Raw genomic sequence first — 25,948 nt, 5'->3', positions numbered from 1 at the left:
AGTGGCCAAGACCGCAAGTGTGGGTATTTGGACAAGGCACACTGTCCGTCTTGCCTGCACTTTTTTCACTCCTCCCCTCACTGTAGCCGCATACTCGCATTTCAAACGAGCATTCTCTACAGGCTAACCCTGGAACATTATCACATATCTCGAACGAAAACATTGTCTCTCTTTGTATTAAAATGTTTGGCCTTTTAACCAAGTTTAGGTTCACTTTGGGACACTTCGAAATAGAATGACTGTAACACAATCGTTTCCTCAGAAGTCACGTGACTTGATCGGTTTGGTACCAGCCCTGAGTCAGTACCAGTACCAGCGATCACTGCTGTCATTCAGAAGCGATATAAGTATGAGAAACCATTCTTTCCTCGTGTTATTTTTACTACTCGTGGTCGGTGAGTCATATTTATTCAATTATTTGTTGGATTTTTCTTTTTATTTAATCACTTTCGGTTTCAGTATAAACCGGAAAATGCGCCCTTGCTGTTATGATTTTTTTTTTTTTTTTTAAATATCTTAATGGTTAATTCAAATTGGTAACGATTATTGCCTTTCTACAAATAGACATTGTGATAAATCACATTGTGAATAATAACAGATAGCAGCACCATTATAATTGCACTCTGTATTTGGCGGTAAGTTGTTGTGCATGTTTATGGTTATATAGCAAACAATATAAGGCGCTTGACGATCTTCAATAGTCTACAGCGAGGTGTACTTGCACATTTTACGTGAAAACTAATAACACAGAGGCACCGGTTAGCGGTCTTGTTTGGTTTTTCAAATGCCTCACCCGGAAGCTTATTGATAGCCGCTCCCTGACGACCACAGATTAGCTTTAGCCTTTCAGGGGTTCCCAATCACGTTTCTGCGTTCTGGTCAAAGACTTTGGTTCGGAATTTGTCCAGGCCCTCCCCTATTATTTAAGCTGACTTAGGCCAACTTACTGAAATGCTGTTTAAGCTTCTTCTCCTTCTCTTTTTTCTTCTTCTTCTAAAAACGATCATTTTTGACCACCCCGAGTACTGAGTTTAATACGCTTAAAAAATATATAGCATGTATTAATCTCATATATCCCGCATTCAAGCACATTGTAACTAATCCTGACACATGAAAATAATGAAATTAAGACATTATTTATTTTCAAGACCACACTTTATACAACATATATTAATCATAGTCTATTCAGAGCAACTGTCTTAAACAGGATCTTTGATTCTGATATTTTCTCCTTCTGTTTCTTTGAGGTTGATTAGCCTCAAATTCCACTTTCTGCTGTAGATCATGGCATGATCACACTTGCCTTGATGGCAACAGAGTTCTGGCCGAGTTCTGGATTTGTTCCATCAATGTAAATCAGTGAGGGCATTGGCAGCTTTAAGTATATTGGTATTAGAGCCTTAGGGGTCTTCTTCCTGACAGGGTTTTTTTAAATAGCTGTTGGATTATTTGGGGATGAATAGTCTCCGGATTATGCTTCAAGAAGCAAAGAGAGTAACTTTGGTCCTTGGTCTTTGTATGTGGGCTGGTCTGTATAGTCTGTTTTATCTATATATGTCAGTCTGCTGTTGAGGTTATTATTAAAGTAAAAACTGGTACAGTCTACCTTTAGAAGGAGTTCCCACTCCCTACCTTGTAATTAAAAATGACAAATTTGATTAGAAGATGCAAACTCCTGAAAAACACACCTCAGAGCTTAATCTATGAACTGTTCAGGTCTCCATCTTCTTCCTCCTCCCCAGCTCTACACTGTGTACATGTGAAAGTCTGTCAGACATAACATTTTGTATCATTATTTACCATTATCTTTTGAATTCGTTTATGAGCTCGTTCTGGAATTTTAGTGTCTTATCTCAACGCTGATTTTTGTCCTGTAAAATCTTCTTGTTCTTTGTTTTTTACATAAACTGAGAAAGCCAAAAAGCTCTTTCCTATGTTTTCAGGCTGTACTAACACACACACACACATATATATATATATATATATATTATATAAATAAATTTGTTTTTGTTCCTCAGGTGTGTTTGGTGTTGATACAGATGGAGTAAAGTCAGTGTCAGTGATGCAGGGAGATTCTGTCACTCTACACACTGATCTTACTGAAATACCTACAGATGGGGATCTGCGGTGGAAGACTCAAGATGACGCTATCATAGCACGGATTGATAGAGAATCCAACAGAATCTCAGTACCTGGGAATACAAGTTTCGAAGGCAGATTGAAGTTGGATGAGACGACTGGATCTCTGACCATCACAAACATCAAAACCACAGATAAAAGAGTTTATGAACTACTGATCAGTGGCACAAATTGGGATAAACCAAACAAGGAATTCAGTGTTTCTGTTGATGGTGAGTAACTCAGTGTGATCATTGTCTGGATTGATTGTCTGCAAAGATGAATAATGATTATAATATAATATAAAACAGTTTATTTATTTAATAAACTAAATGGATAAGCAGCAACTGGTAAAGATGTAATAATGTTAGTATGTTAAGAAACATGAAGAATAGATGTTCAGAGCAACATGTGAGATTTTTTAAAGGAAATAATATTATCAAAGGAATTGTTATCCTGAATCTTTAAAAGAGTTGCAAATGCAAGTATTTTCCCATATAGTGATCATAGTTTTATGACAAAATATTTCATTATTATCTAACATCAAAAACATAATTTAAATCACAAGAATTTCTTTGCAGTATAAAAGTTTTACTATTGACAATTTTTAGAGGGCTCAAAGTCAAAGTGAAATGCCATTCACAATCCAATATTACTTCCATAATGTGACTAATATATCAGAGTGAAACAGGATATTCTTTGAGAGAATATGTAGGAATTGATTTAGATGTCAAGTTTACAGATTACATTCTAATTTATCCAAATATGACGTATGTCCAATAACAGAATCATATTCTCACCATTAACTATCGTTAATTATACAGAGGGAGAATGAAAGATTTCATTTTATAATATGATGATGTACAGAGGAATGCACACTATTTTGTGAAAATATGATTTTTATCAAATTATTGAAATATTAACTTGAAAATCTTGAAAAGTTTCTTTTCACATTTAAATTAGAGTCACAGATTTTCTGGGTTCCAGACATTTTTCTCTAATAGCACATGCAGATTTAAAAGTGATAATTGTAGCGTTAAAAGTGTAAAAAGTGTCAGGAAAATTACTTGCAGCATTATAAGCTTAATCTTTTTGAAACGTTCCTGCTTGTTCCTCAGGTGTGTTTGGTGTTGAAACAGATGGAGTAAAGTCAGTGTCAGTGATGCAGGGAGATTCTGTCACTCTACACACTGATCTTACTGAAATACAGACAGATGTTCATATACTGTGGAGGTTTGGAGGCGACATCATTGCTCGCTTAACCTGTCGCTTAACAGTCGCCCCCACTAGTTGAGCTCAAACCCAAACCTGACATGCGTGAACTAAAACAGTCACAGTTCATGAACACTCTGGACCACAGGCATAAATGAGGGCACTTTAGAAAGATAAGAGATGCGAGGTTGACATTCAAGTATCAGAATTTATTCTGTTATTATAGGAAAACAGTAAGAGAAGTTTAAATATTCTGAAAAATTATTTAATATTTAATTCGCATAAAAGATACTGAGAAATACATATATGAAACTGTGCCAGAGGAACATGAAAAGCAATGAATTTAAGGTCACAAGTCTGAGCAAGTTATAATTGAAATCTGAAGATGGAGCCACTAAAATGGAGTTTGTGTAAGCATTTTTCTTAGTGAAAGTACATATAATAATGGCACTTGGAGAATCCAAAAAGGGCCTTTAGTAACTAATATGAGGTGAACCACAATATAGCACTGTTTACAAATGAAAACTAGCTGCATTTTATGGACACAAAAGCAGTCATGTTTGTCCTGTATAAGCTCACTTTGTCTCAAAGCATAGTGGCACATCACAAGTTATAAACAATATTTAAGTTATAAAATATATCTGTGGCCATAACTGTCATTTATTCCTGCTCTTCCGTTCTCATTTTCCCTTTGAAATTCTGACAAATATGTTCCAATCTGGGCCTCCAGACTATTTTGTCATCCAAATTTCACACATAGCATGACAACTGCCCCCACTTGGTCTCCACCACTTGCTTTTATATCTGTTTCTACTGCTCACATCTCTATACTTTACTTTCATATTCTTCAGTATGCTGCTGTCAATATTCTGCTGCCTTTAGTTGGTACACCTTTACACCTGTGCCCTCTTAGTCCTACACACTATATATACAAATATACAAATATACTTTCCCCAACAGTCTGCAAACATTTACATCATTGCCTGTGTACAAACTTATAGTTCAACGAAGGACATAGGCCTTCTACTATGCGCTAAATTAAAATGATTGTTGCTCAATATATTACAAAATGTGCATATAAGGCATGCAGCACAGTACAGCACATTTATCACTACCATATGTAGCTTTCTCAGTTACTTTTCTAACAACTATTTACGCACTTAAAACAAACTCACATTCAGCTCTGGCTCTATTCTGTTATGGAAAAACAGCTTTTCAACATCCAGTCAATTCTGATGTTTAAAATCAGATTCCTGCCATTTTGAATTGCCTGTTTCACTTAGTAATATTTTACATTATGGAAGTAAAAAACATTTTGAAATCCACTTCATTTTTAAACAGATTTTAACAGTTTAATATTAGTTATCCTGCAAGACCTTGTTAAAGTATTGTGTTTTTTGATATCAAAATATTATCATGTGTCCCAGTTTAATACGCAGAGCCGATAATAAATAAGCTATTTGTAGGGTGAGTCCCCAAAAAGTTTAGCACTGTGTTTGTGTGGCACTATCAATCATTGATCTGTTTGTTTGTGCATCCAGAGCAGTCCGGCATATAGTAGCAACACTGGCTGAAGTGAGTTTGGGGGCGGGACTACATCTTTGAGAAAACCAGGGGGAAGACAGTCATTGTCAGACAAGAAGAATTGTCTCCAAAACGTGTTTGATTACAGTCATTATTTTTGTAATTTTTTGCATATAAACTATTCAATACATCTTCAGTTACAATAGAAATATTAAAATACCTATATGCATATTTAAAATTTGACAATGCTGATTGTAGAATACAAATAATCCATATAATCAACGAATCATGTATTCATTGGCTGCATTTTTCATCCATCAGACCATTATTAGCGTTACACAATGACTGTGTGCACTGAATATTATAGGTAGGGCACATTTGGACATCACAAGAGCTGGTGGCGCTGTTAGAATGTTTTGAATGTCTGACCAATCAGCACTGGCAAGGGACACCGGAGGTGGGTTTATTCTGTAGGTAAAAGAATAGAGCAAAAATGATTAAAATACCATTGTGCTAATGACACAACATTGGAGTGCATAATTTACTGGAAAATTGACAAGAATTTAAATTCTGTCTGAAGATATATTAGGTAAACTGAGCAGAATTAATCAATGTTCCTGTTAAATAACCACTTTTTGGACTAAAAAGTCTTAACTGGTTTTATTCTCTGTATTATTACAGTTAAAACTACACCAATGTTTGTATAATAGCATTTGTCTGTCATCCATACTGGACAAAAACTTTTCAGAACTCCCCTTTTTGATGTTGCGAGTATTGTTGTGAACTCTTGATAAAAATTAAAATTACGTTATTGCTGTGACATTGTGGTTGTAAATAGTGAAACTTCAGACTTCAAACTCTCTAATGACATTTTGCTTGTTAACATTAATTATGATTTTATGGTAAAATTATGCAGTAAATGTAAACAAACAAACTTCAGAACCACCAGTGGTCTCGAGCAAGTTATAGGATTAAACAGTGCTGATTACAAATGGACAAACATCGATCTGAACAATCAGACTGGAGACCTCAACATCAGAAACATCCCAAAAAATCAGGCTGGAGTTTATGAAGTGGAGATCAACACTGGCAGTGTGATCTTACACAGAAAACTCTGTATTACTCTTAGCGGTGAGTAGCACAAACTTTCTATGAATGCTATAAGATTTTGGTAGAGTCTCATGATGATGATGTAAACATGTAAATTGACACTTAATAAACAGAATTACTAAATACACTAAATAAAAACCGGGTTTGTGAGGGTACCGCAGGGGGTTCATGAGTTGATGAAAAGCTAATTATTGCATAATACAAGGTCAAATTAAAAATATAGCAATACAGATACAATAAAAATACAGCAATTATCAAGGTTCAAGCGCTTTAAGGCCTTCAAGCACATGCGTAAAAAGGTATTATGTTTTATTTAGCAAGCAAGTAACCACTTAGATCATAGATGGAAAAGATCATTTATGGCCAATGCAGGCTATTTACCATGGGAAATATATGGGTTTTAAAGCTTTTTAACCGTTATAGCGCCACCTATGGTCCATTCTCCATAAAAGTTTGCATGTCACATGTGCTCACCTATTTTCGTGAAGTTCTGAGTTTTCATTTAGGATTTCTAGGCTTTTGAGTATATTTTGCCACAGCCCTTTTCTAAAGGACCCTGTTATATCTACCCAAAGGGTAAAGTTAAACTTCTTTTGATAATTATTGATCTTGAGAGTCCAGAGAATTGGAGAATTGTACTGCACTGGTTTTGTTCTGATCAGGTGAAAAACCTAGGACTAATTCACAAAAGTATTTTTTTTTTACATAATTGCGAAAATTTAATGAACAATTTGATTGACAGCAGTGGTTCTTCAGGCAAAGTTGTTCAGCATGAGGACATCTAACAAATGATATGAATATTGTGTGTATATGTGAAACACCACGTGATTACAGAGGCGTAAAACTAGTTAGTGCCAACTAGTGGCTAGTTTCAGAATTCTTACAGACCTCTAGGACCATGAGCCGAACATGCCCACTGCGTTTTGTTCTGATCGGCCTCTGTTAACCTTGTCTAATAGGTGCTCAAATTTCGGCCATGTTTTTGGAGATATGCCAGTGTCCTCATAGGCAGTCATAGCTCCTTGGACCAAGACACTGCATACCAATTTTCAAGTCAATCGGACTAAAGGTTGCGTAGTTATATATGTTTTCTTTTTTATTTCATGTTATAGCGCCACCAAGTGCAATTTTTTTTACTGTGACCACAGAATGAGCCCATACACGTGTACCGAGTTTGGTGAAAATATCTCATGCTGTTCAAGAGTTATAGCCATTTTAGTAAAAGTGGCCCCACCCATTTACAATGTTTTGACGCCCCTTATCGACCATGAATCAAAATTTCAATTTTTTTTGATAATATTTGATATTTACTCTCCAGAGAACATTTCTGCGCTGGTTTGGTTCTGATTGGGCGAAAAACCTAGGACTAGTTCGTTAAAGTAGGTTTTGGACAAAATTCAAAATGGCAGAAATTTTTTCCAGGTGCAAATGAAATCGGAGATATACGTCTTGAGCCAAGGATTCCAACAATATAACTTGAGTCTTGAGTCTATAACAAATGGTCTAGGAGTTATGAGCAGTTTCACATTTTTGATCGCTGTAGCGCCACCTATTGGCTAATCGGGGTTATACTCTGTCAACCTCTCCCCAAACTGAGACCTGCCATCTGGCCAAGTTTCAAATCTCTAAGCCTTACGGTTTGGTCTGCACGATCAGTTTTACGGCAGAAGAAAAACAATAAAAATTCTTACAATTACAACACGGTTTCAGCACTATGTGCTTGAACCCCTAATAAACTATTTTAAAATAAAAACAACCAAAATAAAACATGTACTAAAAAGGTGACCTGTCATTTCAGAGGTATTTTAAGAACTTTTGAGTCACAGGTGGACACCCCCTTGAGGAAGAATATCTCACCACAGTATCAGTCAGGGGCGTTTAGGGCTGGAGGAGAGAAGCCATATCACACATAGCCAGAGATCGAGTGCTTATTTGCCAGTAAATTGGATGCATTTTTACTGTTGTGTGTATAACTTTATCTCACATATCTTAATGTCTTTCCAATTAACTTTGGTGCTTGTCTGTCATGAGAGTATTTTAGCACACATCAGTTTGGCATCACTGCAGGTTATTATTTCTAATCGACATTTGATCACTGGTGATTGTTTCTGCACAGAACTTGTTCATTTTTATTCTCTTAAGCAGTAACTCTAATCAGTTTAAGTCATATGTTTGTAGATGTTTGTAAATCCTTCTATTCTCTCTGACATTAACTTTTTATTTTATTTTTATTTTTTTTTTGTATATGTTTACTGCAATTACTGTAAAACAATATTATAGAAATGCATATAACAACTTCTTCATGATTGTATTCCAGATGTGTTTAGTGTTGATGGAGTGAAGAAAATGTCAGCGAGGAAGGGAGAACCTGTCACTCTACATACTGAAATTACTGATATACCAAAAGACGATGTGATAGAGTGGACGTTTCAAGACACTGCTTTAGCAAAATCTGATAGACAGGCAAAAAAATCACTAACATATAACAAAGAAGATTTGACATTTAAAGACAGACTGCAACTGAACACAGAATCTGGAGATCTCAGAATCAATAACTTCAAGCCTGAGATGTCAGGACTTTATAAAGTAAAGATCACCAAGAGTACATATACATTACAGAAGACCTTCAGTGTTACTCTCGATGGTGAGTGCTTCAAGTCTTTTAAAGCAAGGTCTTAAGATGTGTGCTTTGTGAACAATGTTATGGTGAAATAATTTGGTAAAGATGCATCTGTTAAGATCAGATCTTCACTCAGGTTATACAGAGCTGATGTTTATAGTGTTTGAGATCAGACACATTCACTAATGTCTGTCTTTATTGTCACAGATTCACGTGAGTTTTCAGGTTCTACAGGTACAGGTGTGCCAGTGATATGTGGGGCCAGTGTTGTTCTGGCTTGTGCTGTAGCTGTTTTTTTTCTGCAAGAAGTATAGACAATCAAGACAAATGTGTAAGTATCACATCACATATCACACATTTTTATTTTTCCACAAGCTGTAATTAACAGTGTTTCTGTTATTAATGAAGAATAACAGAAGACTGTCACTGAAGTACTGTGAGAAAAATCAAACACCGTTACCGCAGACATGATCTGTCTTTTATTTCAGCAGCATTATGTTTGTGAATCTTGTGATTTCATCAAGTTTATTCAGATATTAACAACCTTGACAAGAAACACCATCAATATAGACATTTTAAAGGCTGTACTGATCTGATGCTTCTGAAGAACAATGTGTCTGAACTTCATTAATACAAATATGACAGAAATGACCTTGATCTGGTTTTAATTATTAATTTTACAATTTTTGCCTGTTTTTTCTGACTTTACTAGAATCCTTACAGATATTCTCTGTGCGACACACTGGCTTTATTCAGATATTAATATTTAAAATGTAATTTTTACACTCCTGGCCTATCTTTACAACACAGTTACTGTTAATGTATTGGTCAGTTAAGAGAGTAAATTTATCAATAACAAATTTTGTAATTGTTACAGCATGTTAATTTAATGTTATTTCTCCTTTTTTAATTCCTTGATTTTTTTTTTTTTCTATATTTTCCTCAGGTGCTAATGCTGCAGGGAACTGAAAGCATGCTTTGAAAAAAATCAACTCCCAACAGCAGTATCTTGTAGTCACCACAACAGGATACATATTAACAGTGACATGTGAAAGTAATAATATCATTTGATTTGGCATAATTAGAGAAATGTGCTTTCATTTATGATGAAGTTGATTTAACACAGCCATCTACAATGATATTGATCATATTCCGTTCTTGTATTAAGAGTCAAGACTGATTTAATGTCATTTAGCATGTGCGCTCTGTATGAAGGCTTTTGTTATTGTTTACAGTGTTCTCCCGGGGTAGAAATCGCGTTCCGGGGGGAGAAATGGGAACGCGGGGGCACCGTGAATTTCATGTCTTTTTTTTTTATGTTTTGTTTGCCTAGAAGTGTTAGTTTTCCTTCATCTTTAAACTTTTAGTTTTACAAATCATCACATTAAAATAGGATAATATTTAGAGGTTTTAAGTGCTGGAAAAAGCGTGAATCACTCTAAAAAGTCCTTGAAAAGTGCTTGAATTTCACTCTCAAAAGTTTACATGAACCCTGAAATTAATAATGTAAAAGCATTCAAGTATTTCTGCCACAATACCACAGCTTCAGTAAGCAGTACTACATTAAATCCATGGAGATTTGTGGACTGGAGAATCTTAACTTGTTTATGGCACGGTGTTTCTCCTGGTTTTCACGTCAGCACTATTTTATCTGTGGTTTATAGCAGAGAATTTTGCGCTGAATTTGAATGCTTCCCACTAGATCTCGTAGCGATGTTATTAATTTTGCATCTAATTCAAACGCTTCCTCACTGGATTTCAAACATTGGGGGCGTACATATTAATGATCCCAACTGTTGCGTCACAGTCAGTGTTATGTTGAGATTCACCTGTTTTTCAGTGGTCTTTTGCACGAATGAGATTTACATAAGGAGGAAACAATGGTGTTTGAGGCTCACTGTATGTCATTTCCATGTACAGAACTCTTATTATTCAACTATGCTAAGGTAAATTCAATTTTAAATTCTAGGGCACCTTTAGATACAATCATTGGATTTCTGTGCTTAGAAACTGTGTTTACCCAAAAAATGAAAATTATCCCATAATTTACTCACCCTCAAGCCATCCTGTATATGACTTTCTTTGTTCAGACACAATCAACGTTATTAAATAATACTCTGGTCTTCTGAGCTTTGTAATAACATTACACGCTAAAAAACAAAACAAAAAAACAATGGGTTAAAAATAACCCAATTTAGGTGTTTTCAGCCCAAGGCCTGGGTAAATATAGGACAGAACACATGTTGGGTTAATTTTACCCTGCAAATTGGATTGTTTATTTAACCCAGCATAATGGGTTGATTTTTTTTTTTTTTTGCATGATAATTCCTTTATTTTCAATTATATTTTACAGTACAACATATTTTATATTGTTTTTAATACATATTGCACCTTTAAGCTCATTTAACAAATATTATTTAGAAGTAATTAAAGTGTAATCAACCAGTCTCTGTTGTCCTGTTTCTTGTGCCACTATAACTATAACTTTTACAGTTTTTCTATCTCTAAATTACATGCCATTTATTTTTTCTTTTCAAATGGCTTCACACTGCGTACACTCAAATTTATTGAATTTTTTGGATATAAAACATTTATATCCAAATCAATATATGTCTAATTTCTGCAAAACTTTGAATTTCCTCAAATAATCAATATGTTGGTTAGTATTCAATTTATCAATTAATATTTACAGTTGAGTTAATGTCAGTAGTGCCTGTTTAATTTACATGTAAATTTATGTCAACTGCATCTGCCTGTTAACATCAAACATTTCCAAGGTCGTACAGTTTAATTTTCACATTAGGCCAATTTACATTGCACATCACCTCATTTCTCAAACGAAAAGTCTGAAAAGTTTCTCAAAGTCTGAAAACGGCTCTCTAAACCCTCCTTTCTGAGAGCTTCCTCTAATCTGATTGGTCAGGTGGTATGATGTGTATGTTGTGATGGTCGACTTCTTAGAGTGCAAAACAAATTACCCTTCACTATATCTGAATTTCAGGTCTGGATCTTCCTCAGCACTTAATACAGTGATATGAACAGTAATGATGGCAATGAGTCAATGACATGTCGGCAACACAAACTAAACTCTTACAGTCTCAGCTACAACTAGTGTTTGATGGTCAAAGTAGACGTTGTTTGTGGGCAGCCAATGAAGCTTCCGCTTCCGCTTTTCCGGTCATGAGTATGAGGTAACGCAGCTCTGTTTATCATATTAGATACATTTGAGAGTGTTGAAAATGATGTTATAACGTTACTCTGTGCGTTCGCTTGGTGGCTGCTGTGAGACACTTGTTGCACACTGCAGTAAGCTAGATCGATATTAGAATATCATATTAATAAATGCTGGATGGCTTGTGTTGATAAATGACATGCAATTAATTTTAAAACGTATTGTATGATGGAGAAAATTCTGTATTACTGTTACTTAAAATAAAGCTGCATCTGATTATGCTATGTTAGCTACTTGACAAAATAGTGGTTTTCTCTGAGGCATGGTAAAGCATGGTACTCGCAAAAAAATCAAGAAAATTATTTAAACAATAACACTAAACGTGTTGAGATATATACAAACCCGATTCCAAAAAAGTTGGGACACTGTACAAATTGTGAATAAAAAAGGAATGCAATGATGTGGAAGTTTCAAATTTCAATATTTTATTCAGAAAACAACATAGATGACATATCAAATGTTTAAACTGAGAAAATGTATCATTTTAAGGGAAAAATAAGTTGATTTTAAATTTCATGGCATCAACACATCTCAAAAAAGTTGGGACAAGGCCATGTTTACCACTGTGTGGCATCCCCTCTTCTTTTTATGACAGTCTGCAAACGTCTGGGGACTGAGGAGACAAGTTGCTCAAGTTTAGGAATAGGAATGTTGTCCCATTCTTGTCTAATACAGGCTTCTAGTTGCTCAACTGTCTTAGGTCTTCTTTGTCGCATCTTCCTCTTTATGATGCGCCAAATGTTTTCTATAGGTGAAAGATCTGGACTGCAGGCTGGCCATTTCAGTACCCGGATCCTTCTTCTACGCAGCCATGATGTTGTAATTGATGCAGTATGTGGTCTGGCATTGTCATGTTGGAAAATGCAAGGTCTTCCCTGAAAGAGACGACGTCTGGATGGGAGCATATGTTGTTCTAGAACTTGGATATACCTTTCAGCATTGATGGTGCCTTTCCAGATGTGTAAGCTGCCCATGCCACACGCACTCATGCAACCCCATACCCTCAGAGATGCAGGCTTCTGAACTGAGCGCTGATAACAACTTGGGTTGTCCTTGTCCTCTTTAGTCCGGATGACATGGCGTCCCAGTTTTCCAAAAAGAACTTCAAATTTTGATTCGTCTGACCACAGAACAGTTTTCCACTTTGCCACAGTCCATTTTAAATGAGCCTTGGCCCAGAGAAAACGCCTGCGCTTCTGGATCATGTTTAGATATGGCTTCTTTTTTGACCTATAGAGTTTTAACCGGCAACGGCGAATGGCACGGTGGATTGTGTTCACCGAGAATGTTTTCTGGAAGTATTCCTGAGCCCATGTTGTGATTTCCATTACAGTAGCATTCCTGTATGTGATGCAGTGCCGTCTAAGGGCCCGAAGATCACGGGCATCCATTATGGTTTTCCGGCCTTGACCCTTACGCACAGAGATTGTTCCAGATTCTCTGAAACTTTGGATGATATTATGCACTGTAGATGATGATAACTTCAAATTCCTTTCTGATATTGCTCCACTAGTTTTCGCCGCAGCATTGGGGGAATTGGTGATCCTCTGCCCATCTTGACTTCTGAGAGACACTGCCACTCTGAGAGGCTCTTTTTATACCCAATCATGTTGCCAATTGACCTAATAAGTTGCAAATTGGTCCTCCAGCTGTTCCTTATATGTACATTTAACTTTTCCGGCCTCTTATTGCTACCTGTCCCAACTTTTTTGGAATGTGTAGCTCTCATGAAATCCAAAATGAGCCAATATTTGGCATGACATTTCAAAATGTCTCACTTTCAACATTTGATATGTTATCTATATTCTATTGTGAATAAAATATAAGTTTATGAGATTTGTAAATTATTGCATTCCTTTTTTATTCACAATTTGTACAGTGTCCCATCTTTTTTGGAATCGGGTTTGTAAAACAATTAGTTTTCTGTCTATAAACATAACCAAACAGTTGTTCCCTTGTCTATTAAAACATGTAATATATTAAAGTGTCTTTGGTGTTTCCATGGTTTCTACAAAATAAAACTGGAAACCGAGGGTAATGTGGGTATGACACAATTGACAGGCGACTCCTCACACATTAAAACTGCAATTTTCTCATGATTTACAAATAGTTGGAAACATTTGGGATATTGTAAGTACTCAAGTGAACAAAATATATAACACTGGCCTAGTGGTTTCTGGATATTTTACTGCAAAAATCTTACATATTGCACCTTTAACAAACAACTGTATTACACACTGTATGACAGATAATATCTGAAAAAGCATAAAAATATAAAAATATGTATTTTTATAAAATAGTATTTTATTGATATAAAAAAGTCGGAAAAACAGGATTTTAAAACTGTTTATTTAATTCAATTTTGAAATGTATCCAAATAAAACAATAATAGAGTAAACTGATAAATAATTTTAAATTGCCTTTTAAAAAAGCATTTGCCACTTGCTTTACTTTGTCCTTTTGTCACACAGGAAGCAGCGTTTTGAAATTGCCCAACAATACTTTATGTACTCAAGTCTGACTCAAGTGTGAGTCCAAGGCTATTTTCAGGAGCACTTGGACTTGGCCTGATCTGGTCTTGACTATAGTCATAAAAAATATGGTCTTGGACTCTGGCTTAAGTCCGAGTTCAGTCCTGAGTACTACAGCACTACTTTATACCTTGAATGTTGCGAACTACATAACATGGCAGGCAAAAACAACTTATGTAAAGAGGGATTGTAGATAGATGCTGGGTGTTGGTGTTGGAGGGGTGTTGGTCATTCAACAACTGAACCCCTTTAGCAGGAAGTAGCGGCGGATCTGAAGACTAACTCTCCTCATGCATAGTTTTTAGATAGCAAGCTATAAAATTACAATTGACATGAAAATTTACTTATTTATGGTTTTTAGTTTTATGTTAATTTTTGTCACTGTAGATCAATAAGATAAATTTTAATTTTAGAATTTTGAAAGCAAATGTTGAAATGCTTTTCCTACTTTCAAATTTGCAGAACTATCTTTGGCTTTTAGTATTACAGGAAACAGAAGTGTTTACACACTTGACACATGTTTTTACAGTTATTTTTGAGTGAAGAGTCAAGATCTTATCTGCTCTATCTCTTTCTCTCTGGTTATTGTGGACATGTTATGACAAGTCAAGCTCATTTTTTTCAGCACTTTTATTTCTTTTGTAGGTCAGAGCATGTGCAAAAGCCAAATAATCGATTGATAATGTGCAGTCAAAATTATCCAACCCTGTCTGCAAATCAAGTTTATTGGCAAAATTTACAGACTTTCAGCTGTTTGGAATGAACAAATCAAACAAAAGTAATTGAAATAGCTCAACACAAGGAATGTTTTAAGTGGTTTCCTCAAATTCAACTGAAAATACAACATTTCATGACTTCTGCAGTCTCAAAATCACCAGCTTAAACCAGCTACTTCCATCCTAAACCAGCTAAGACTAGCCATGAGCCTAGGCTGGTTTAGCTGTTATTTCCAGCAGGGAGGTAAATGCCGTCATCACTGTTAAACAGCAATATTGGCTTTTGCTCGAGCCCCTGCCCTTTTTCAAAATGAATCAAAAGTGTCCCTCTCAGACAAATAGCGATGATAATATTGTGGTTAATAAAACAAAATGCATTTGAATTATAATTAACATGACAATGTGTACAATAGTAACGAATCGCTCAAAAGTCTGAAAATTCCTGTTTATTTTTACATATTCGTCAGTCTGAGGCATTGCTATGGGTTGTGTGCGTTTTGGTTGACTGACTGATTCCACAGTCTGAAGTGAACTACACCACAGTCGCACAATTTCCATGTCACCACCACTTCTGACAACTCTTTCAGCCTTTCTCTGAAAACATTTTCCCTGAAGTTTGAATTACAATAGTTTTAAAGAGCTCAATAATAACCATACCTAGGCTGTAAAGGCTGACTGATCTTACCTGTTCAGTGTGATGACGTTTAATGTCACCGACAGCCTCTGTTGTCCCATTTAGACACTTGTTAGCAACCATCATTTTCAAGACACGTAACGGCTTAAAAAAAATCACGGGCAGGTTAATACTGATGATTTAATGTCATAGAATAAAAGCTATTTAACCAAAAATCCATTCAAAAACCCATTGACTTGAGACAATGGAACTGGAAGGGCAAAATTTTGAGCTTTGTTTTTCTGCAGTAGTAGTCAAGTTTGATTCATGCCAAGAAAGCCTATACCAGCCTGACCAGCTAAAAAAGGTCAAAACTCATTAGGTTGGTTCTAGTGGACATGAGTCAAAAATATTTCACTTTATATAGTTATAGTATGTCTGTTGTGTATGCAGTGGTGATGTAGGAATGTGCGGCCATGCAGAATGAAGTTCCAAAGACACTTTCAAATTTAATATTTTTATTACCATTATTGCCATTTTTACAGTGAATGAAATGAACTGGCCTCATAGGATTATAACTACAAGTTAAACACCTATTGTCTGTGTTGGATTTGTTAATTCCTTTTAATCTGTTGGCCAGTAGCACAAGCTTGCCCCAGCTTTTGGCACTGACATTACTCTGACCTGCAGAGACACACACTTGTTAGCTGTGCTCTATATAGTAAAACAACACTCTGAGTAACCTAAATTTCTGCTTTGGTGTTTCCTGATCTCCTCCCCATTGCTTCCTGTCTCTCATCTGTCCTGTCAAATAAAGGCAAAAAATTACCCTCCCCCTCTTGCCATCAAAAAAACTCTCCGCCTTCAGTTATCTCTAGTAAAGCTACAACTGTAAGATTGTAAGAGATCTGTAACTGCGCTACATATTTCCTTTGTGACTAAATTAGAACTGTGGAGTGTTAATATTTCAAAGTATTCGGTGAGCTTTTCAGCTGGAAATGGTCGACACATTATTTGTGCTCAGTTTGTGGCATATGATTGGTGAGTTACAAGTGTTTTTCTATTATTATTAAAAAAAATTAGTCCATCACTATTTAAATCAGCATTTGCTGTTAATTCCAGACAAAGATCTGTGAAGCTGCATTATAGACAAATGTTCATTTTAAAGATTATGAGATTTGGCAATATAGCGGGTGTATGATGTATATAACGATGTTACATTGAACTATATGCCTTTCTCCACTGACGTTAAGGTGTTCAAAGTGTTTCTAAGGACACTGATTGTTAGAAGACAGCTGTCTGACTCGTGAATGTGAACATGGTTTGTGTAACATTAGCAACACATTATTAGCTGTTTGATAATGTAGTCAAGCAAAAGGCTAATCATATTAATTACCGTTACGTGTCTGGTGTTGTAAAAAGCGATACTATTGTGCAGCGTTTACCTCAGTGAGATGAGTAAAAGTTGACAGAGTGGATCTCTGAGCTTGTGCGAGTGAGTGGAGGCGTGGCTAATTAATATATTCATAGGTCTGTGTATAATAAATGAGGCAAGGGTATAGAGTTTTTTAAGGCATGAACAATTTTTTATTTTTTTTTTTTCACAGGAAAAAAAATGTTTAAATGTGTCATTTTGGTGATCAAAGATGAGTTTTAAGGGATAAAATTATTGACTACAGGGGGACATTAAAGGGTTAGTTCACCCAAAAATGAAAATTCTGTCATTTATTACTCACCCTCATGCCGTTCCACACCTGTAAGACCTTCGTTAATCTTTGGAATGCAAATTAAGATATTTTTGTTGAAATCCGATGGCTCCGTGAGGCCTAAATAGGGAGCAAAGACATTTCCTCTCTCAAGATCCATAAAGGTACTAAAAACATATTTAAATCAGTTCATGTGAGTACAGTGGTTCAATATTAATATCATAAAGCGACGAGAATATTTTTGGTGCGCCAAAAAAAACAAAATAAAGACATATAGTGTTGGCCGATTTCAAAACACTGCTTCAGGAAGCTTCGGAGCGTTATGAATCTTTTGTGTCGAATCAGCGGTTCAGAACGCCAAAGTCACGTGATTTCAGCAGTTTGGCAGTTTGACACGCGATCCGAATCATAATTCGTTACGCTGATTCATAACGCTCCGAATCTTCCTGAAGCAGTGTTTTGAGATCGGCCATCACTATATAAGTTGTTATTTTGTTTTTTTGGCGCACCAAAAATATTCTCGTCGCTTTATAATATTAATATTGAACCACTGTACTCACATGAACTGATTTAAATATGTTTTTAGTACCTTTATGGATCTTGAGAGAGGAAATGTCATTGCTGACTATGTAGGCCTCACGGAGCCATCGGATTTCAACAAAAATATCTTAATTTGTGTTCCGAAGATTAACGAAGGTCTTACAGGTGTGGAACGACATGAGGGTGAGTAATTAATGACATTATTTTCATTTTTGGGTGAACTAACCCTTTAGGAGCTGAGACCTAGTCTTAAATTATTTCAGAGTGCTGGAGAGGTCTCCTAACCTAGTTAGGAGTCACAAGATGGCAGCAGAGAGGAGGAGACCGCACACTTTTTCCAACAAAGATATTGCATTGGGGATGATGACAGTGAGTTGATAAAACCATAAGCTTGATCGTCAAGGTATTTCTTTTGTAACTGACCTAGTGACTTCTCCCGCTCTACAAATAAATGCTCTATCTGCAGAAATGAAATAATGACATTTTTGCCAACTAAAAATGCAACTGAATTTCCAACTGACCGTCAAACCATGCAGCAAAAGCAAGCCACTTTAATGAGGATTTTGGGCTTCCCTTGCTGGAGCCATTGATGAAACTCTTGTTCACATCATCGCTCCAGCTGTAGATGAGGAGACGTATATCAATAGAAAAGGATTCCACACCATCAATACTAATTTGTGAAAGTTTTGCACAATGCAAACTGCAATTTTTTTTTTAATAATTGTAAATATTAAAGTTTCAGTGTCTTTATTATTGATTTTATTGTAATTACATTAAATGATTGGTGTGGTGCTGCAGTGACTTCACCCTTGCAAGCTCAGTATTGGCTGATTCAAAGGTTGAGAGCGGCCATTTTGGGTTGACATCATTGTAGTCCTTAGTTAAGTGTTACCTCAGTCAGCACTTAAGATTTAGTCTTACACTTTGCTGAAAGTTGCTTTTAGCTTCTTTATAAGAGTCTCCTACTCTTAGAAAAGTCCTACTTTTTACTAAAAAATTTTTGACACTTCAGTCAAAGCTTAAGACTATTCTTAAGAGCATTTCCGAGAAGTTTTATACTTACGGGCCCAGGACTGCCAAGTCACTGAGACCAAATCACAAACAATCCTAAAATAGCTGTTCCCGGCGATCGGCCTCAGCAGTCCACCCAAAGACACTGACACAACTGAGGCAATAGAGATAAAGCCTTGAATGCTGACCCCTTTCTTCATAAATGCAATAAATTTTTTGATTTATAGATTTTAATCTGCAATGACATAACATAGAGGTTCATTGTACAGGTAAAATGTATTAAATGATGGAGAAAAAACTCAAGTTAAAAAATAATGTCCCATCTTCTGCGCTGATAGCCGAGTTCAGTTCCGGCTCATGGATCTTTCCCAATCCCGTTCCCCCTCTCTCTATCCCACTTTGTTTCCTGTCTACTCACTGTCCTTTCATAATAGAAAGGCAAAAACTCTAAAAATAAATCTTTGAAAATAAATAAAAAAAGAAAATAATGTCTGATTACCAGTTGTTTTCACAAGTTCACACTTACAAATGATCGAATAGAATAAAAGAATATAAAAAGTATATTTGGCGTGTTGTCCGTGGAGAGGCTCCGAGCTCAGAATTTAGCACAAACCCAGAGTACTCTGCCGTATCCTGGGAATAGAAATCAGCCGAGAGTGGGGAGTCAGGGTGGAGGAGGGAAGCAGAAAACTGTCGAGGTAACAGGTGAGTCGGCTGTGTATATATATAGGCCTCCTCTCGAGCTGATTAGATTAACCCATTTGAACGCGCTCCTCCCGAACTTTGTTTTCAAGCAACAAATTATGTTTTATATTCTGCAGTCTCTCAAGATGCAGACATGTAAGAGGCGGACAATTAGCTGAACATATACTTGTTTAATTAGTGACACTTAGCCTTCATTTTAAAATCTTTATTTGAATATGGCAGCATGATACCTTATTCTACAATATTTCTATGATTAAATCACTGACAGACCCCTCCCCTCTCAGCCAATCACTGTGGGCATAGTTAGTAAGTGTGTTGACATCTACAGGTGCTGGTCATATAACTAGAATATCATCAAAAAGTTGATTTCACTAATTCCATTCAAAAAGTGAAACTTGTATATTATATTCATTACACACAGACTGATATATTTCAAATGTTTAAAATCAAATACAATACAATCAATTAATTCAAATTGATTCACCTCCAGTCAAAATAATGCAAAGCTTTACAGTACATTTAAATCATATCTGGTTTGAAAGCTTAAGAAACTAAATGTTACTTAAACAACATTAAACTAAGTTCATCTGTGTCTGTTGGTGCTTTTTTGTTCTCCAGGTGTGTTTACGTTTGCTGTTGAGACACATGTTTCAGTGATGACGGGAGATTCTGTAGTTCTACACAGTGATGTTAATGAAACACAGATATATGAAAATATAGAGTGGAGGTTTGAAAAGAGCCGTATAGCTAGAATAAAAAGAGTGATCGGGAACGATCCTCTGTATGAGGATGAGAGATTCAGAGACAGACTGAATCTAGATCAACAGACTGGATCTCTGACCATCAAAAACACCAGAACCACAGACTCTGGACTTTATCAACTGAAGTCTCAAGACTGTGGATAAAGAGTCATTCAAGAAATTCAATGTTACTGTTGAAGGTGAGAAGAAAATTAAAGTGTCATTCATCTCATTCTCTTCATATTGTAAATAATGCTAAATCATCCTTATAACTTCCAGTTATATTTATGAATATACAGTACTGTGCAAAAGTCTGAGGTACTTTAGTATTTTTACCAACAAAAAATGGTTTTAAGCCATATATTTTGCTGTAGTGTGAGTAGGAAATATCAGTTTACATTTCCTTTTGCCATTAATTGTAATAAGTGAGATGTTTAATCTGATCTCACCATCGTTGAGTCTGTCTGTGATTACATGAAGAAACAGAAACACTATTTTTGAAAGCATCCTCAAGCTAAAACTTTTCACAGTACTGTGGCTTTGCAGATCAGTTTCTTCAAGCATCTCGGAGACGTTGCCACAGTTTTTCCTGGATTTAGTTTGTCTCAGTTGTTTCTGTTTCTTCATGTGACCCAAAAACGGACTCAATGATCAAGGGCACGTTTAAGCCGGTGCGCAACGTTTTACTATGTTTTCCGGGTTGAACAACATGTTTCCTGGAAACGGTGTGCAGCGGGTTTGAGATACGTTTTCTCTTGTTTGGTAGGTGTGTCAGAAATGTCTGCCCGATCAGCGGCAAGATGTATATAAACCACACGGTATTAAACACAGCGATCACAATGGGTATTAATGTAACATAAAAATACTATACTTATATATTTTGCTGTTGTATTGTGAAGTGACACTTTCATAAACTTTTCTACTCCTCTGATTATATAATGGTAAATATTACAATATCATAGCACAATAACAGTGATCAGAAATAACGATCAGCCTAATACTCACAATAAAAATAATATAGATCAACACAGTCTCGGAGGTAAGAAGTAGATTATCCTTCACCTGAAATGTTTGTCTTTTCATGCTGAAATGCAAGGCAAATGTTGGATCACAATAATTAGAAGTTTCCACAGATCCCTTCACTCGATTGGGATGTTCTCTTTTATTCTGAACGGCAAGGACAGTGACTGTATCATCGAGCGTATTTTGCAGTATTAAACACGTATTTATACCGATTTAATCAGGCTCCGAAAATTCTTCAAAAAGAACACAAAGAATGGCCTTCTCAGCTGCCATAGTTGCAACTCTTGTGTCAGAACAGGGTGTTCAACGCACCACTGTTTCGGTTTAAAAAACGTTTTGCAACGTTTTGTCTGGGCTGAACGCAGCCCAGATCTCTGTGTGGAGCACCTATTACAGTTAATGGCAAAAGCAATGTTTGAAAATGTAAACTAAGACTTTTGTACAGTAGAGTATATATGGGTTTGTCTAATCGATACATTCCCTCTGCTCACCAGTGGCACCAACAACCACCTCACAAGCCCCAGTCCCAAAAACATCTTCACAGCCTCCAGACTCAGTCTCTGTATCTCCAATAGTGTTGATCTCTGTTGTTGCTGCTGCTGGATCTCTGCTGACTGTAGCTGCAGTTGGGATCTTCTGCATCTGCAGGAGACAAAGAAAAACAGAACAACAGGGCAAGTGTTTATCATCAACCTGATATCAGCACAAAGCTGTCAGTGATGATTGAGAGTTTTGCTGTTTTAACATGTCTGTCATTATTACTGAAACAGTGATAATGAGTCTAACCCGCAGAGTTTAGCTCCAACTTACCTAAACACACCTGTTTGGGAATTACTAGTTAGACCTTGATTAGCTGGTTCAGGTGTGTTCAATAGACCTTTATCACAGCGATAAAGTTTATCACAGCGATAAAGAACAGAAAACCAACAGCCAGGTCAGGATTTTCGTTAAATAATACATTAAACTTTGGTTTGTTTTTCACCAAATCCTATACCCTCAGAACACTTGAAATACGACACATTTTGCATGGGATCATACATTTGAGGGACACTTTAATGCTCCTTTTCATTTTAGGGTGTACTATTCTTTTAAAGAACAATGCTAAATAACTGCATAGCATATAGCAATACCATATTATCATTTAAAATGTGTATCAGTACCTACTGCATATTTAATACCACATGCCAAAAATGTTTAACATTTTTAAGAAATAGTTTTTGTCACAAGTCACTCTCTCATACTTAAATTTCATAATAAAAGTCCTAAGCATATAAAAGACACAGAAACTCCTACATTATACACAAACACAAGACCCTCGTTCAGTGCGAGAAACACTGACTCACAATCAGTAGCATCTATTGATAAATCTCCAGCAAATTTCTGTTGTTTATTCCTTTTGAGCTTTTGTAGGTTTTGCATCTAAAACATCAATTTCTCTGACCTTTTTTGTTTCTGTTTCTTACAGAAATCTGAAATGACGGAGGTGGTTTACACATGTTTTATCACAGATCAATAATCAAACAAATCCTGTTTTTTCACAAATTGTATGTTTCCTACACCTCATGAGGCCTTGCATCAAAAGTGCGAGTGTCTTCCGGTTCGAAGTAAACAAGCGGGACGTGACGTAAATAAAATTGACATTTGTTGAAGTTAATAAATCCTGCTTTTTGGTTTCCTTTAAACAGATTGCAACATTTGGTCAAAACTAAATTTGATCTGTTTATAGAAATATGAAATACTTTGGCATCATCAGAAAGTTAAATAACTTTTTTTTAAACTCAATATCAATCATTATAAAGTCTCTCAGACTCATATCCTAAATTGATGTAAATTGATTAATTATGCATGTCACGTAACGTGCCTAATGAATGAGGATGAACAGGATCTTTAATAACGAAACTTTACAAACACTAACGTATACATTGACAAGAACTGAAAGAAACGGAGTATAAATACTAGAACAAATGTGGGAGCTGATAATTGGACACAGGTGAAAACTAATGACATAACAGGCAAAAAAAAAAAAAAAACCCTAGGTCAAACTACAAAAAACAAAATAGGAGACTGAGGGCTCTGGAGAAGTGCAAGGAACTGAGGAGGGGCAAAAAGACAAAGTTAAAAAAAAAAAAGTCCATTTAAGGAGTGGAGGGTGGGAGGAGCCAGATGGTAAACTAGAGGCCAGGTGGGAGGAGCCATGGTGGAGTCAACTTGGTGGCAGACGACACCATGGGAACAACCGATGGAGATGCAACCAAAGATGGAGACCCAGATGGAGCCGATGGTCCTGGAGACTGAGGTGGAGCCGTGGCGACGAGCGTCCGTGGTGGAGCCAGAAATCCTGAGGGCAGAGGCGCGCAAGATATAAAAAGTCCCATGTGTGTAGCTCCAGCGGATGGTCTCCCTGCTCCAAACAGAGTAGCTGGACGGATGGAAGGTCCATGGGAATAGGGGAAAATAAAATAAAAAGAATCAAACGCCACAAAACACTGTTTGGTCCGTTCTTCGGTCACGTAACGTGCCTAATGAAGTTCATGATGAACAGGAAACAGGATCTTTAATAACAAAACTCTTTACAAACACTATAACATAGAGGCATACATTGACGAGAACGGACAACAACTGAAAGAAACGGAGTATAAATACTGGAACAAATGATGGAGCAGATAAGATAATTGGACACAGGTGAAAACTAATGACATAATTAACAGGTAGAAAGAAACTAGGTCAAACTAGGAAACATAAAACAGCAGACATGTGACAATGCATCTGTAAGGCCCGCCCAAAAACGTTTTCCAATAGAGCAGGTGAAGGTTTCTTGCGCATTCGGTCTTTTCATTGTGGCAAAGTAGTTTAAATCCAATTAAACTGTTATCTGACTCCATTTTGTTATGACCTCAAATTTAGGTTAGAATGCCAAATTATTATTGACAATTTATATGATAATCTAGACATCTGATTATTCTATTTAACTCTTTACTCTTACTGTACTTGTTCATTCGGTTCTCAGAGTCGCACAGGGTCCTCGCACCGGCCATTCATTATGCAGGCCCAAAATCACAAATTCGCCAGTCTGATTGTTAACCAGAGGTTATGGCTGAAGCAATTTAACGACGCTGCCCATGCTTGCTATTGTTAAAAGGTACCCATGTAGCAATCCCCTATATAACAACTTAGTTAAGGCTCCGACAATAATCTGGGGTTATGGTCATAATCTATTGAAGTCAATTATTTCAGAGTAAGTCAGAATAAAATCAAATGTAACAATTGATTAGTCAGGTAAATGTATCATGCCAATTACATAGTCAATTCAAAGATAATTGATACAAAACATCAAATGCTCAGAAATAAAGAGTAAAAGATACATAATGCTGAGTGTCTGAAGGACACAGAGCATTACGGGCCGATCTGGCTACAGAATCGCACCCTGAACCCTTTGCAGCATTTCTTTAAATACCAGAACAAGACAGAAACCTCCTCCAAAAGGACACATGACTTAACAATGGGAATTTGCATTAATCAAGGTCCCAGACTTGGGTAGTTTACACAAGGGCAGAAGACAGTTTGCATAAAAAGACCCTGTGAAAGGGGCACACCCACCACAGTAAGCAAAATATCTCTTTAAAACCTCTTAAAACCTTTATTACCTTTTGGTTTATTTGTGTGGGGATTCGACCATTTTTTATTTCCACAAGCTGTAATTACCGGTGTTTCTGTTTTTAATGATTACTGTTGAAAGAATAACAGAAGACTGTCGCTGTTACTGTGAGCTTCATCTGTCTGTAGAAAAATCAAACAGTTAGCACAGATATGATCTTTTATTTCAGCAGCACTTGCAGCATGGAGTTTGTGATTTCATCAAGTTTATTCAGATATTAATAACCTTGACAATTAATAAAAAATTTAAAGTTTGTACTGATCTTAATTCTTCTGAAGAACAATGTGTCTGAACTTCATTATTACAAATATAATGACAGAAATGACGTGAAAAGAGAGGTATGTCCGAAACCTCAGTATTAAAAAAAAAAAAAAAAAAAAAAAAAAAAAAGAGTAGGCAAGAAATACCCCAATATTACAGTGTAAATGCAGCCATAAGTGCTTCTCTGGCGCCATCCAATGGTGATTTCATGTCTTTTTTTTTTTTTAAGTTTTGTTTGCCTATAAGTGTTAGTTTTCCTTAATCTTTAAGCTTTTAGTTTTACAAATCATCACATTAAAATAGGATAATATTTAGAGGTTTTAAGTGCTGGAAAAAGCATGAATCACTCTAAAAAGTCCTTGAAAAGTGCTCGAATTTCACTCTCAAAAGTTTACATGAACCCTGAAATGAATAATGTAAAAGCATTCGAGTATTTCTGCCACAATACCACAGTTTCAGTAAGCAGTACTACATTAAATCCATGGAGATTTGTGGACTGGAGAGCCTTAATTTGTTTATGGCACGGTGTTTCTCCTGGTTTTCACGTCAGCACTATTTTATCTGTGGTTTATAGCAGAGAATTTTGCGCTGAATTTGAATGCTTCCCACTAGATCTCGTAGCGATGTTATT

At 36.1% G+C, this 25,948-nt stretch overlaps 1 protein-coding gene across 2 annotated transcripts; it reads left to right on the top strand.

The window, feature by feature from the left end:
• Positions 1-37: 37 nt before the first annotated feature.
• LOC127500035 (uncharacterized) lies at positions 38-22,080 on the top strand. 2 transcript variants are annotated; one of them, XR_007926237.1, is made up of 8 exons: positions 38-395; positions 2,019-2,351; positions 4,872-5,985; positions 8,282-8,608; positions 8,792-8,915; positions 9,531-16,717; positions 20,257-20,578; positions 21,896-22,080. XR_007926237.1 is itself a non-coding variant. In XM_051870904.1 (5 exons), exons 1-4 carry the CDS (start codon positions 236-238, stop codon positions 8,896-8,898), a joined length of 927 nt encoding a protein of 308 aa, XP_051726864.1. In that variant the 5' UTR covers positions 80-235; the 3' UTR covers positions 8,899-8,915; positions 9,531-12,045. The 2 variants fall into 2 exon arrangements, 1 of the variants encoding a protein (XP_051726864.1); XM_051870904.1 differs by lacking the exons at positions 4,872-5,985; positions 20,257-20,578; positions 21,896-22,080 and having other exon boundaries at positions 80-395; positions 9,531-12,045.
• Positions 22,081-25,948: the final 3,868 nt, after the last annotated feature.

The sequence above is a fragment of the Ctenopharyngodon idella genome, chromosome 18, assembly GCF_019924925.1.
Source record: "Ctenopharyngodon idella isolate HZGC_01 chromosome 18, HZGC01, whole genome shotgun sequence".
In the NCBI taxonomy this organism is placed as follows: Eukaryota; Metazoa; Chordata; class Actinopteri; order Cypriniformes; family Xenocyprididae; genus Ctenopharyngodon; species Ctenopharyngodon idella.
Note: the sequence above shows the minus strand (reverse complement) of the source record. Positions and strands in the feature narration are given on the sequence as shown.

Bases quoted from the DNA above. Each gene is read 5' to 3' on its own strand.
- LOC127500035 (XM_051870904.1), top strand. From the start codon at position 236: ATGACTGTAACACAATCGTTTCCTCAGAAGTCACGTGACTTGATCGGT. The intron at 396-2,018 runs GTGAGTCATATT...TTTGTTCCTCAG, and splicing joins ATTTTTACTACTCGTGGTCG to GTGTGTTTGGTGTTGATACA. The intron at 2,352-8,281 runs GTGAGTAACTCA...ATTGTATTCCAG, and splicing joins ATTCAGTGTTTCTGTTGATG to ATGTGTTTAGTGTTGATGGA.